Source organism: Argentina silus (assembly GCF_951799395.1).
Source record: "Argentina silus genome assembly, chromosome: 17".
NCBI lineage: Eukaryota > Metazoa > Chordata > Actinopteri > Argentiniformes > Argentinidae > Argentina > Argentina silus.
The window spans coordinates 2,037,704-2,051,449 of record NC_139671.1 but is presented as its reverse complement, the minus strand read 5'-3'; the positions used below and the strand labels follow the sequence as shown (position 1 = coordinate 2,051,449).

The window sequence follows — 13,746 nt, the reverse complement described above, 5'->3', positions numbered from 1 at the left end:
GCTGCTGGGAGTTGTAGTCGCTTGCGGTTTTGACAGGCGGTTGAGTTTCGGGGGGGCGCGGGCGGCAGGGAACTACATTACCCAGACTCCCCCCCTCACCACCTCCACATGAAACCCAACATGGCACCTGCTGGCCGGTGTGTTGTTGTGGTCGCTCTCCTCCTCCTCCTCTTCTCACCTGCGATCTTCTCCTCCGAGTACTTCTCCACCCTCACCTTCTTCAACAGCGAGCTGCCCCAGCACGGCTGCAGCTCTCCGTCGGAATGGGAGGAATACGCGGCAGACTGCGGTGAGAGGAGGTGCTGTTTTGGGAACATAGTTTTGCCACGTCCCCGCAACTCGCTGTGGAACCTAGCTAATGCTAGCTGGCTAGCCAGCTACCGTATCTCTGCACACCGCTCGTCTTCCGCAGCCGATGGCTGGAGGTTAGCGAGGGAGAGAACCGGGGAGGCAGGGGAGGGCAGGGGAGGCAGGGGAGGGAGGGGAGGACAGGGGAGGGAGGGGAGGACAGCAAAGGCCGACCGACAATAACTCAGATCGGTAGAAGTTAGCTAGCTGCATCAGTAAGTTCCCCAAAACGAAACAGTCCTGGCTGTGCTGAATATCCGCACAGCATATTAATATAGCATACGAGTGACTGAAGTGCAGTTTCTCTCTGCAGCTCTCACCTCCACACACACACACACACACACACACACACACACACACACACACACACACACACACACACACACACACACACTGTCCTGCAGGTTGTGCATCGGAATGTCATTCCCTGTTTCAAAGCGTAGACGGATACACATTGCCGAATGAATGAATGAATGAATGAATGAACCCATCTCATGCTTGTCCCATTTATGCGTTACATTCAAAGCTCCGTAGCAGTTCTGTGGTGTAATTGCTGTTTGATGTTCGTTCTGTCATTGCTCAGCGGAAGCCTCAAGCCTGCCATTATTTCTGATCCCAAAGCACTGGTATCATGATGTGTGTTTTGTTACTGTGAGCAGGGCGTAATAACTGCCACTTTTTAAAAGGGTTTATGAACCCTCCATTCCAGTGAACCCTCCAGGCCATGAACAAGATCTAACACCTAGATAAGCAATGAGGATCAGATACCAGAACTTGTCAGATCGCTGGGAAGTTACTCATCTGACACGCCCTATCCAGTTTGATCCCAATAGCAAAGTCAAATTGTGCAAATTCCCCAAACAGCTGGTTGTTTGTCAAAGAAAGAGCAGTGCAGGAAAGTTTGTTTTAAGCTGTTAGATATCTACTTTAAAAAGTTAAAATCGCTGTGCACCCTTTGCTTCCCAGTATAAGGCAGTGATAGTTTTGGGTCAGTGATGTTCTCCTCTGGGCCCGTAACTCTCATTTAGCCCTGGGGAGTGTTTCATGTGCTCAGTGGTTCTGTGTGTCTTGTCTGTGGAACACTATGGGATGAATAAAGTCAGACTTGAACTTGCTACTGTTCTGATTAAACGTGTTATTTGCTGTCTTCAGAGTCGTCCATTCTGCAGCTGGAGGACCCAGACTGCGAGGAGGGGAGCAACCCGCCATGTCAGTCTGTGTTCTCCCTCAATGCTGAGAAGATCCTGGTGAGTTCACATAGATCAGAGAGACCTCCAGATCAGACAGACCTCCAGATCAGAGAGACCTCCAGATCAGACAGACCTCCAGATCAGACAGACCTCCAGATCAGAGAGACCTCCAGATCAGACAGACCTCCAGATCAGACAGACCTCCAGATCAGACAGACCTCCAGATCAGACAGACCTCCAGATCAGACAGACCTCCAGATCAGAGACATGAGGCCCCGGCCCTTTATCTTCACCACCTTAACTGTGTGGTTTTAACCTCCGCTGAAGAGACACTGATATAGATATGGAACAGCATGATGACGTCACTGATATAGATATGGAACAGTGTGCCAGCCAGGGTGTGTCTGTGGTTCGTTACTAGTCCAGCCTGACTTGAAAGTTTGAGCGTTGCCTTTTTTGAAGTACTTAGTATTTAAAAATACTTTTTTTTTAATCTCATATTCATTATCTCCAGCAAGCGGTTTTCACATATGGCCGTATATACTGTATACACTGGGATGGTGCTGGAGATAATTGATAGGAGGTTAACAAATGGTCTCTTTAAGTTTGACTGCTGGCGCTGGACTCTTGGAATGTAACTCAGCACAGACATCAGGTTAATTAGTTTAGTTTAGTCTGACAGCATGCAGTCGAACGCCTGGCGATGAGTCAACAGCGTGAGTCTGTCACAGAGGAAGCCCTCGCTAGCGAGCTAGCTGTATGTTTGCCACCGCTGTCTGACCACTGAACCTCCATGTTGTTTTTGTTCTGCAGAGCCAAGCCAAGCTGTTCATCGAGCAGAGGAGGTTCCTCTTTCCTGTCGACAACCACAACACCAACGAGGAGCTTGGTGAGTTTGTCTGAGGCTGAAGGGAGAGTGAGGGAGTTTCAGACGTTGATGTTGTGTAGATTGCTCCATGGTTGGTTGAGAGAGAGAGACAGTAGTTTGTTGTTTATGCTGACAGCTGTGTCACCCATCTCTACCATAACTGTCAGGATGGTTCTCTTCTACTGTTGAAACCCTGCAGCTTGGGTCTTGTTGAGTTACTGAGTAAAAGCCAATCATGTGTGGTAGAGAGATTGTTGTGTGTTGTTTGTGTTGGCGACTGTCTGGTATATCTCTACTGTCTGGTATATATCTACTGTCTGGTATATATCTCTACTGTCTGGTATATATCTACTGTCTGGTATATATCTCTGCTGTCTGGTATATCTCTGCTGTCTGGTATATCTCTGCTGTCTGGTATATATCTCTGCTGTCTGGTATATATCTACTGTCTGGTATATATCTCTGCTGTCTGGTATATCTCTGCTGTCTGGTATATCTCTGCTGTCTGGTATATATCTCTGCTGTCTGGTATATATCTCTACTGTCTGGTATATCTCTCTGCTGTCTGGTATATCTCTCTACTAGTGATGCCCTGTATGTTAGTGTGTCTCATTGCTGTGTGTGTGTGTTGCAGCCATAGGATACGTCCTGATCGGTAACGGCCTCTACGATGAAGCCATCAAACACTTCTCTCTGCTGCTGCAGGTGGGTTCATCCAGAGGGAAGCTGGAGGACAGACTCTCTGCTCTGTCATCTTTAGTTTGGCCTGCAGATCTCAATCTTGTAAACAATAAGATTCTACATCTCAATGAGACTATGCTGGTAAAATAGAGATTAAATGAACAGTTTGTGAATAATGCATAGATTTTGTTTATCCGAAACTAGAGGGAGTAATCTCAAAGGTGATGCAGTGGGGGTAGAAATCGGAGGACGGGCTCATTGTAATGTATGGAACGGAATGAGGAACGGTATCAAACACCGTTCTGTTCCATGCATTACAATGAACCCGTCCTCCGATTTCTACCTCTACCAGCCTCCCCTGGTGTGATGCGATCTCCCTCTGACCATCTCTGGTTGGCCTGCTCGGTGTGTGTTCTGGTCAGAGAAGACATGTTTGTGACGGTTGTTGTTGTTGTTGTTGTGCTGTAGGGAGACCCTGAGTTGGTCAGTGCGATCTACGGCAGAGGGATAGCCTACGGGAAGAAGAGCCTGCAGGTGTGTGTGTGTGTGTGTGTTGTGTGTCGTGTAGTTGGTTAAGGTGTGTGTGTGTGTTGTGTTGTGTGTCGTGTAGTGGTTAAGGTGTGTGTGTGTGTGTGTGTTGTGTTGTGTTGTGTGTCGTGTAGTGGTTAAGGTGTGTGTGTGTTGTGTTGTATTGTGTGTTGTGTAGTTGGTTACGGTGTGTGTGTGTTATGTTGTATTGTGTGTTGTGTAGTTGGTTAAGGTGTGTGTGTGTTGTGTTGTATTGTGTGTTGTGTAGTTGGTTCAGGTGTGTGTGTGTTGTGTTGTGTTGTGTAGTTGGTTAAGGTGTGTGTGTGTCCTTTGTTGAAGGACATGAAGAATGCTGACCTGGCGTTGTACGAGCTGAGCAGAGTCATCACTCTGGAGCCCAACCGCCCCGAGGTGTACGAGCAGAGGGCTGAGGTGAGGGGGGGGTACGGGCTGAGGTGAGGGGGGGGGTACGGGCTGAGGGGGGGGGGGGGGGGGGTTACGGGCTGAGGTGGGGGGGGGGGGGGGGCTGTGTCAGCTCTTTGTGTTTGCCCTATGATTTTGAATAATACCCTATCTCTCTAGTATTCTCCTGCAGAAGCATTTGATCTCACACGCGGATGCAATCATCATTATTATGGCCTGTCAGCCCATTAATACATTTTGCTGATTCATCTTTTATATATATAAAGATGAATCAGCAAAATGTACATACATACACACACTGCACACATCTTGAATTCATATAAACCAGAAGAAATCAAAGCTTATTTGTCAGGTGAGCTGGTACTAGGAGTTTTACTTTCTTTCAAATGTAAACAAACCAGTTTAACATTGTATAAATGTAAATCTCGAAAAAGGCTGAAAGCCGATGAATTGCACGTTATGGTCCTTGAGGTTTCAAAGCTTGCAATTTAGGTGAACGCTTTCCAAGAGCAGAAACCCAAAGTGGTGCCTAAACAGTGAGTGAGAGGGAAGTGTACAAGTTAACCATGAGATGATGTCATTCAGAACACATGAAAGATTCATCCCCACAGAGGACCTTCCTTGGTACAGCACTCTGTCTCTCCTGGCTTCATGCCCTCTCCCTCTGTCTGTGACCTCCTGTCCTTTGTCTGATGTATAGAAATCTGGCTCAAACATGACTAATGCATTAGTTGATTAATTATCTTTCCTGTGTGTGTGTGTGTGTGTGTGTGTGTGTAGATCCTGTCTCCCCTGGGCAGGATCAGCGAGGCCCTGAGTGACCTGTCCAAGGCCATCCAGCTGCAGCCCTCTGCCCGCCTCTACAGACACAGAGGGACCCTGCTCTTCATCTCAGAGGTCAGAGCGCCCATGTGACCCTCGGGGTTCCAACCTACTGTAATAGCCTGCTGAGCAAAAGCCCGCTGAGTCATCCAAATCACACCTAGCACCCTGCAGTTGTGCACCCACACACACACACACACACACCCACACACATCTCCTGTGTTAGCCTAATGCTAACGCCTTGTCCTTCCATCAGGATTATGTGGCAGCGATGGAGGACTTCCAGCAGTCTCTGGACCTGAAGAAGAACCAGCCCATCGCCATGCTGTACAAAGGCCTGACCTTCTTCCACAGGGGGATGCTCAAGGTAGGGAGTCTGAGGAGGAAGGGAGTCTGAGGAGGAAGGAAGGGAGTCTGAGGAGGAAGGGAGTCTGAGGAGGAAGGGAGTCTGAGGAGGAAGGAAGGGAGTCTGAGGAGGAAGGAAGGGAGTCTGAGGAGGTAGGGAGTCTGAGGAGGAAGGGAGAGAGATAGGAGGAAGCCAGGGTTCTCCCCAAAGAATGGAGGAGTGAAACGCCACGCTGTGAACTTGGCAGCGCCACAACAGAAACATTACAAGGCAAATTAAACGATATATTTAGTGATGATAGACCAACGATCTTTGATCGCCAACGCCAGGTATTTTCGGCGCATTTTGACATGAAGAAACGCAAGTCGGGTTTTGATGATGCAATCCAGTGCCACGCTGTTCAAACATCCTGGGGAGAACCCTGAAAGCTGTACGGTGTCTTCTGATCTGTATAACGCCTACGTGTGTGTGTGTGTGTGTGTGTGTGTGTGTGTGTGTGTGTGTGTGTTCTTGTCTCCATGTAGGAAGCCATTGAAACATTCAAAGAAGCCCTGAAGCTAAAATCAGACTTCATAGATGCTTATAAAAGCCTCGGACAGGCCTACAGGTACTGTGTGTGTGTGTGTGTGTGTCTGACTGACTGTCTGACTGACTGACTGTGTGTGTGTCTGACTGTGTTTGTGTGTCTCTCTCTGACTCCGTGTGTGTGTGTGTGTGTGTGTGTGTGTCTGTCTGTCTGTGTCTGTGTCTGTGTGTGTCTCTCTGACTGTGTGTGTGTGTATGTATGTCTGTGTGTGTGTGTCTGTGTCTGTGTTTGTGTGTGTCTCTCTGACTGTGTGTGTGTGTCTCTCTGACTCGTGTGTGTGTGTGTGTGTGTGCAGGGAGCTGGGGGACTTTGAGGCAGCGATGGAGAGCTTCCAGAAGGCTCTGATGTTGAATCAGAACCACATCCAGTCTCTGCAGCTGAGAGGCATGATGCTCTATCACCACGGCAACCTGCAGGAAGCCATCGGAAACTTCAAGGTACCGACCAATCACACCCTGCTCCCCAGGGCTGCGTCTCAAACCACACCCTGCTCCCCAGGGCCGCGTCTCAAACCACACCCTGCTCCCCAGGGCCGCGTCTCAAACCACACCCTGCTCCCCAGGGCTGCGTCTCAAACCACACCCTGCTCCCCAGGGCCGCGTCTCAAACCACACCCTACTGCCTCCAGCTCTTCTAAACCACACCCTACTGCCTCCAGCTCTTCTAAACCACACCCTACTGCCTCCAGCTCTTCTAAACCACACCTCACTGCCTCCAGCTCTTCTAAACCACACCCTACTCCGTCCAGCTCTTCTAAACCACACCCTACTGCCTCCAGCTCTTCTAAATGACTCACCTACAGAGGACACTCCCTTGGACCAGAGCCCACATTTCTGGCCCAAAAGTACACAAGGCCCCGCCCCTTTATCTTCACCACCTTAACTGTGTGGTTTTAACCTCCGCTGAAGAGACACTGATATAGATATGGAACAGCATGATGACATCACTGATATAGATATGGAACAGCATGATGACATCACAGCGCATCCCGTGTCTCTTTGGTTGGTTACTGGTCCTAACGTCAACAAAGGCAACGCTCAAACCTTAAAGAGACACCGCACCATTCCCCCCCCCCCCCCAAAAGTGTGTGTAAATACAGTGTGTGTGTGTGTGTGTATATGAGAGAGAGAGAGAGTGTGTGTGTATGCATGGGTGTGTGTGAATGAGAGAGAGTGAGTGAGTGCGTGCGTGCGCGCGTGTGTGTGTGTGTGTGTGTGTGTGTGTGTGTGTGTTAACGTTGTGGTCTCTCCTCCAGCGGTGTCTTCAGTTGGAGCCCTACAACGAGGTGTGTCAGTACATGAAGGGTCTGAGTCACGTGGCCATGGGTCAGTTCTACGAGGGCATCAAGGCCCAGACCAAGGTCATGCTCAACGACCCGCTCCTGGGACAGAAGGCCAGCTCCGAGTACCTCAAAGTCAAATACCTCCGAGGTCAGAGGACGCCACCTACCCTGAATCCCAAATTAACCCTGAGACCCTGACCCCTAGACCTTAACCCCTAGACCTTAACCCCTAGGCCCTAACCCCTAGGCCCTAACCCCTAGGCCCTAACCCCTAGGCCCTAACCCCTGAGGCACTCTTATAGATCTCAGAGGCTTGGAGAGGTGTGAGCAATGTGGTTTTGATCTAATATTGCCCTCTGATTGGCTAGAAATTGGAAGTTGAAATAAAGGTTAAATAAACTAATCTAAAAGGCTTGGGGTTGATTTGGAATTCAGCATTGATGACCTCCTACCTTCTCAACTTGAATCCCCTCCTCCACATGGTTTAACCTCTCTGTTACCTTCATGGTTTAACCTCTCTGTTACCTTCATGGTTTAACCTCTCTGTTACCTTCATGGTTTAACCTCTCTGTTACCTTCCCTGTTCCTCTCCTCAGAGTACTCTCGTTACCTGCACTCCCACCTGGACCTGGCCGTAGCGGAGTACAACCTGGACCAGGACCTGCCCGGGACCTTCAAGAACCACTGGGCCAAGAACCTGCCCTTCCTGATCGAGGACTACGAGGAGCAACCGGGCCTGCAGCCCCACATCAAGTCAGTCCCCACCGGGCACCACCACCACCACAACAACAACAACAACAACCACAACAACCACCACCACAACAACAACCACAACAACAACCACCACCACAACAACAACCACAACCACAACAACAACCACAACAACCACCACCATCACCACAACAACCACCACCACAACAACCACAACAACCACCACCACAACAACCACAACAACCACAACAACAACCACAACAACAACCACAACCACCACAACCACAACAACAGTAGCGGTAGGAGTACACAGTGCACAGGAGGCTGGTGGAAGTAGGAATCGGAGGACAGGTTCATTGTAATGCATGGAATGGAATGAGGAATGGTATCAAAACACACTCAGACGACATTCTCTGACGCACTGATTGAAGCACCCTCTCCCCCTACCCTGCCCCCACCTGCCCCAAACATACCCTGCCCTCCTCCTCTCTGACCGTCCCTCTCCTCCTCTCTCTCCTTCTCTCTCCTCCTCCTCTCTCTCACCTTCTCTCACCTTCTCTCCTCCTCCTTCTCTCTCCTCCTCCTCTCTCTCACCTTTCCTCTCCTCCACTCTCTCACCTTCTCTCTCCTACTCCTCTCTCTCACTGTCCCTCTCCTCCTCCTCTCTCTTCTCTCCTCCTCCTCTCTCTTCTCTCCTCCTCTCCTCCTCTCTCACCTGGCCTCTCCTCCTCCTCCTCCCTCTCCTCCTCCTCTCTCTCCTCCTCACCTCCCACAGGGACGTTCTACCTCAGAACTTTGAGAGCTACACCTCGGAGGTCCAGAGGCTCATCTGCACGGCTGACCACCTTGGGGCGCTGATGCAGTACAACACGCCTGGCTTCCTGCCAAACCGCAGGATACACAGAGGTACGCTGTTCTCTACCACGCCTTCTAACTGTTCACTGTTCTCTACCACGCCTTCTAACTGTTCACTGTTCTCTACCACGCCTTCTAACTGTTCACTGTTCTCTACCACACCTTCTAACTGTTCACTGTTCTCTACCACGCCTTCTAACTGTTCACTGTTCTCTACCACACCTTCTAACTGTTCACTGTTCTCTACCACGCCTTCTAACTGTTCACTGTTCTCTAGGAGGTGTTATAACTGCTCACTGTTATCTAGGACGTGTTATAACTGTTCACTGTCCTCTACGACACCTTTTAACTGTTCACTGGACGTGTTATGACTGTTCACTGTTCAGTATGATGCCTTATAACAGTTCACTGTTCTCTAGAATGTGTTATAACTGTTCCCTGTTCTCTATTGTGTGTGTGTGTGTGTGTGTGTGTGTGTGTGTGTGTGTGTGTGTGTGTGTGTGTGTGTGTGTGTGTGTGTGTGTGTGTGTGTCCTCCCCCCAGCCATGGGCATGGCCACCCTGGAGGTGATGCAGGCCATGCAGAGGACGTGGAGTAACTCCAAGGTCAGGGTGAACGGGAAGACCAGGCAGATGCAGTGGAGAGACATGTTTGATATGGCCGTCAAATGGAGGAGGTGAGGGAGGGAGAGAGGGGGGGGGGGGGGGAGTCTGTGGGGCTTGGTATGTGTTCACGTCATAAGTCATCGTTCCCCCCCCCCCCCCCCCCCCCCATGTGTGTAGGATTGCAGATCCAGACCAGCCAGTTCTATGGTTGGATCAGATGCCAGCCAGAAGTCTGAGTCGAGGGTTCAACAACCATATCAACCTCATCAGGTACACACACACACACACACACACACGCACACACACACACACACACGCACATGCACTACTAGCCCACATCACAGTGGCCTTGTAAAGAATATCGTGTACAGTCACTGGGGATTGATTTTCCTAATCCATGTTGATCTTTAGTCCATTTCAGGCCATTTCAGTGATTCACTGACACTGTCTGTCAGAGGATTAACTGGTTCTGTCAGGTTTGGTTAAATGTCAGTATGTGTTTTAAACGTCTTACATGTCCAGTTTGTCTCCTTTCTCCACAGAGGACAGATCATCAACATACGCTACTTGGCCTACTTTGACAACATTCTCAACTTCATCAAAGACAGAATATTGGTTTACCATGGGTAGGTCCTCACAGGAAACCACACACACACACACCTCTTAGATAAGGTCTGACGTGTTCACACACACACACAGGAAACAGGAAATGGAAGAAAGAGCGCCATCTCCATGGTAGAATGTAAGAAAATCACACTTCCAGGCTGACATGGAGGTGACAGCAGTGGAGACACAGACTGCATGGTTTAATAATAAATATGATTCATGATTATTAAAACAAGACATCTCCACCTGTAAGAACGGCTTTGGATAAAAGATCAAATATTTCTCCAACCTCAAAAACCTCAAATCTCTCATGTTTCCTTCCCCTTTAAAGACAACAGTCACATGAATCACGATACTCTACCTGAGTATTTCTCTCTCTCCCTGTCTCTTTCTCCCTCTCTCTCCCTGTCTCTCTCTCTCTCTCTCTGTCCTGTGCATCAAAGACAGAGTATTGTGTTACCGCGGGTTACCACACGTAAATGAAGAAAGCACATATCGTCTTTCATAGAAAGATACAGTAGCTTCCACTTGAATGGACTGTGTATTAGAGTTGATATGATGTGTGTGTGTGTGTGTGTGTGCAGGGCCTATAACCCCAGAGGGCTGCTGGAGGTCAGACAGGCTCTGGAGAACGTCAACAAGGTGGAGGATCTGCTGCCTATCATGAAGGTAATAAACAAGAACACACTGATGGAGGGAAGGAGGGACTAACCTCTCTCTAATCTCTCTCTATCTCTCTCTGTCGATCTCTCTCTCTCTCTCTCTCTCTTTAAGTCTCTCTTTAAGTCTCTCTCTCTCTGTCTCCTAACAGCAGAGTGAGATATAGTAGTATGCTATGCTAGTAGTTTATTATTATTATTATTTTAAGGGGTGATCCAATAGGATGATGTGTGTGTGTGTGTGTGTGTGTGTTTGTCGTGTGAAGCAGTTTAACAGTAAAACCAGAGACGGTTTCACCGTCAACTCCAAGGTCCCCAGCATCAAAGACCCCGGGAAGGAACACGATGGATTCACCATCACCATCACAGGAGACAGGTGTGTCTCACCCTGACCCCTAACCCCTGACCCCTAACCCTAACGCATCACAGAAGACAGGCCTGTCTGACCCCTAACCCCTGACCCTAACCCATCACTGGAGACAGGTCTGTCTAACCCTGAGCCTAACCTCTAGCCCTGACCCTGACCTGACCTGGCCCTAACCCATGAGTGTGTGTGTGTTGTAGAGTGGGGAACATGCTGTTCTCTGTGGAGACCCAGACCACGGAGGAGAGGACCCAGCTGTACCAGTCTGAGATCGAGGCCCTCTACAAAGACCTCACCGCCAAGGGGAAGGCTCTGATGCTCTCTACTGAACTAGGGGTAAGACCTCTCTCTCTCTGTCTCTGTGTGTGACTCATACACACAAACACACACACACACTGTACGCACACACACGCACACACACACACACACTTTCCTCTTCTCTGTCTCAGAGTGTCAGTATTGGCTTCCAGCTGTGTGATTTAATCAAAATGTTGACTTTTTGCATCTCTACTGATGATGCAACACACAAACACCCCGACACGCACACACACACACACACACACACACACACACACACACACACACACACACACACACACACACACACACACACACCGAGACGCCCTCAGTGTTTTAATGAGTGATCACCTCCCAACCCCTGGTGTCGACAGCCGGCTGTTCCGTCAGAGGCCCCCCAGCCTGCTAGTGTCTCCACTGGATGATGATGATGATGATGATAATGATGATGAAGATGTCAATGTGTGTGTGTGTGTGTGTGTGTGTGTCCCTCTCAGGATGCAGATGCTGTGTGTAATCTGATACTCTCGCTGGTCTACTACTTCTGCAACCTGATGCCTCTCTCCAGGGGCTCCAGGTAAGGCCCGGCCTAGGGTCCGAATGTCCTAGGGTCCTAATGTCCTAGGGTTAGGGTTAGCCCTAATCCTAACCCATTCACACACAGGCTCTGTTCCATGCTTCAGACAGGCATCCTCCCTCGACTATTGCTTGTAGCAACGCCAGATCTGATGTGATGGGACAGGTCAAAGCAAGCTTCCCCACAGCGGTGCCGTGACCCACCCAGTCACCTCAGATCAGTGGGAAGGGAAGGACACTGTCAGAGTATTAACCCATTTGTGCCGGATGCTGCGTTACGCACATTTGAATTTGCCGCCAGTTGCTGCGTAGCGCAGCATTTTTGATTTGTCGTAATTTTCATGAGTGCAGCATATAATGCACTGTCATTGGTTCAAATACACCTGAGGTGGGTCTTGTTGATTTTTTAAAACCACGTGAGCACCCAAATGTCGTGTAAATTCAAATGTGCGCAACGCAGCAACCGGCGGTAGATGTTGCGCGGCAGTCGGCACAAATGGGTTAAACGGGGCCACGGCTTTTCTGAGTCATCTTTCCAGACAGCTCTTCATACTGGGTCATGTCCCTGAATGATGATGTCATGGATATACTGTCTCTGAAGTCGTAGAAAGAAGTAGAAGAAGACTGTTTATTTGACTGTCTGTTGAAGTTGAGAAATGCTGGTTTCATTTCCTCAGATTGACGTTCCCGTCTCTGCTCCCAGAGTAACATACTCACTACCCTGCTGTTCCTACACTTTGATTGACCCATGTTAATGTATTCATTTGTTAATGTATTAATTTATTAAATTATTAATGTATTAATGTATTAATTGCATCGTGTGTTCCCAGTGTTGTGGCGTACTCGGTTGTTATGGGAGCACTAATGGCCAGTGGGAAGGAGGTGATTGGTCGGATCCCCAAAGGGAAGGTAATACTATTGGACCAGACTGGTTCCGATGCGTTATGACTCTCTGAATCTGGACTATATTAGCCAGCTGGTACCAGATCACTGTTTTGCTTTCCAATCCAATTGTTTCCCCAGTTGCAGTTTTGTAATAGTGTGTCAGAGTCCAGTTTATACAACATATTCTAGAATACCATGTCTGTGGTGTCTGTTCTGTCTGTGGTGTTAAACCTCTCTCTCTCCTCTCTCCTCTCTCTCCTCTCTCCTCTCTCTCTCTCTCTCTCTCTCTCTCTCTCCTCTCTCTCTCTCTCCTCCCTCTCTCCTCTCTCTCTCTCTCCTCTCTCTCTCCTCCGTGGTGATGTGTGTCCAGCTGGTGGACTTTGAAGCCATGACCACGCCCAGTCCTGACAGCTTCAGCAGAACAGCCAAGAGCTGGATGAACTTAAAGAGGTGAGGAAATATACATGACTTTAGACAGGACTAACCCTAACCCTAACTAACACACTTTAGACAGGACTAACCCTAACTAACACACTATAGACAGACTCTAATGGCATCAACTAACAGATGTTTACACTGACAAAGCAGCACAAACAATCACATATTCTCTCTCTCTCTCTCTCTCTCTCTCTCTCTCCCCCCAGTCTACCAGGCTGGTACCAGAACCTCCCATCGGTAGCAGAGACCTTCCCCACGACTAGAACCATGATAGAGGTCCTGAACACAGACTCCACCAATCACTGTCCAAAGAAGTCCTAGCCCACCTTGACTGAACACGGCCTCTCCCCCTCAGCCCCACATCAACCCCTAGCCCCTGAACACTCTGCCCTACATCCTAGGCACTAAGCACTAGATCTGACCAAAATAATTGGATAGGTGTAAGGCAGAGGAGGCTGGTGGAGGTAGAAATCGGAGGACGGGCTCTTTGTAATGCACGGAATGGTATCAAACACGTGTGATTGACACCGTACCTCGTTTTAATCCATGTATTACAATGAGCCCGTCCTCCGATTTTTCTCCCTCCGCCAGCCTCCCCTGGCCTGCAGGTAGACCCAGGTTCTATCCAATCCTCTCAGATCTGAGTGTTGGGGCTGAGTGTTGATTCTGTACAGGG

General features: G+C 49.1%; 1 protein-coding gene across 1 annotated transcript; it reads left to right on the top strand.

Moving 5' to 3' along the window:
• Positions 1–108: 108 nt before the first annotated feature.
• Positions 109–13,668, top strand: ttc13 (tetratricopeptide repeat domain 13; the record flags this gene model as incomplete). Its single annotated transcript, XM_083689126.1, has 23 exons — positions 109–289; positions 1,501–1,595; positions 2,352–2,427; positions 3,041–3,111; positions 3,556–3,621; positions 3,955–4,047; positions 4,819–4,935; positions 5,117–5,227; positions 5,731–5,813; positions 6,088–6,229; positions 7,048–7,222; positions 7,671–7,827; positions 8,561–8,691; positions 9,184–9,316; positions 9,423–9,515; positions 9,788–9,871; positions 10,436–10,520; positions 10,777–10,886; positions 11,075–11,210; positions 11,669–11,748; positions 12,578–12,656; positions 13,003–13,082; positions 13,277–13,668. 23 exons carry the CDS (start codon positions 109–111, stop codon positions 13,389–13,391), a joined length of 2,493 nt encoding a protein of 830 aa, XP_083545252.1. The 3' UTR covers positions 13,392–13,668.
• Between the last annotated feature and the right edge of the window lie 78 nt (positions 13,669–13,746).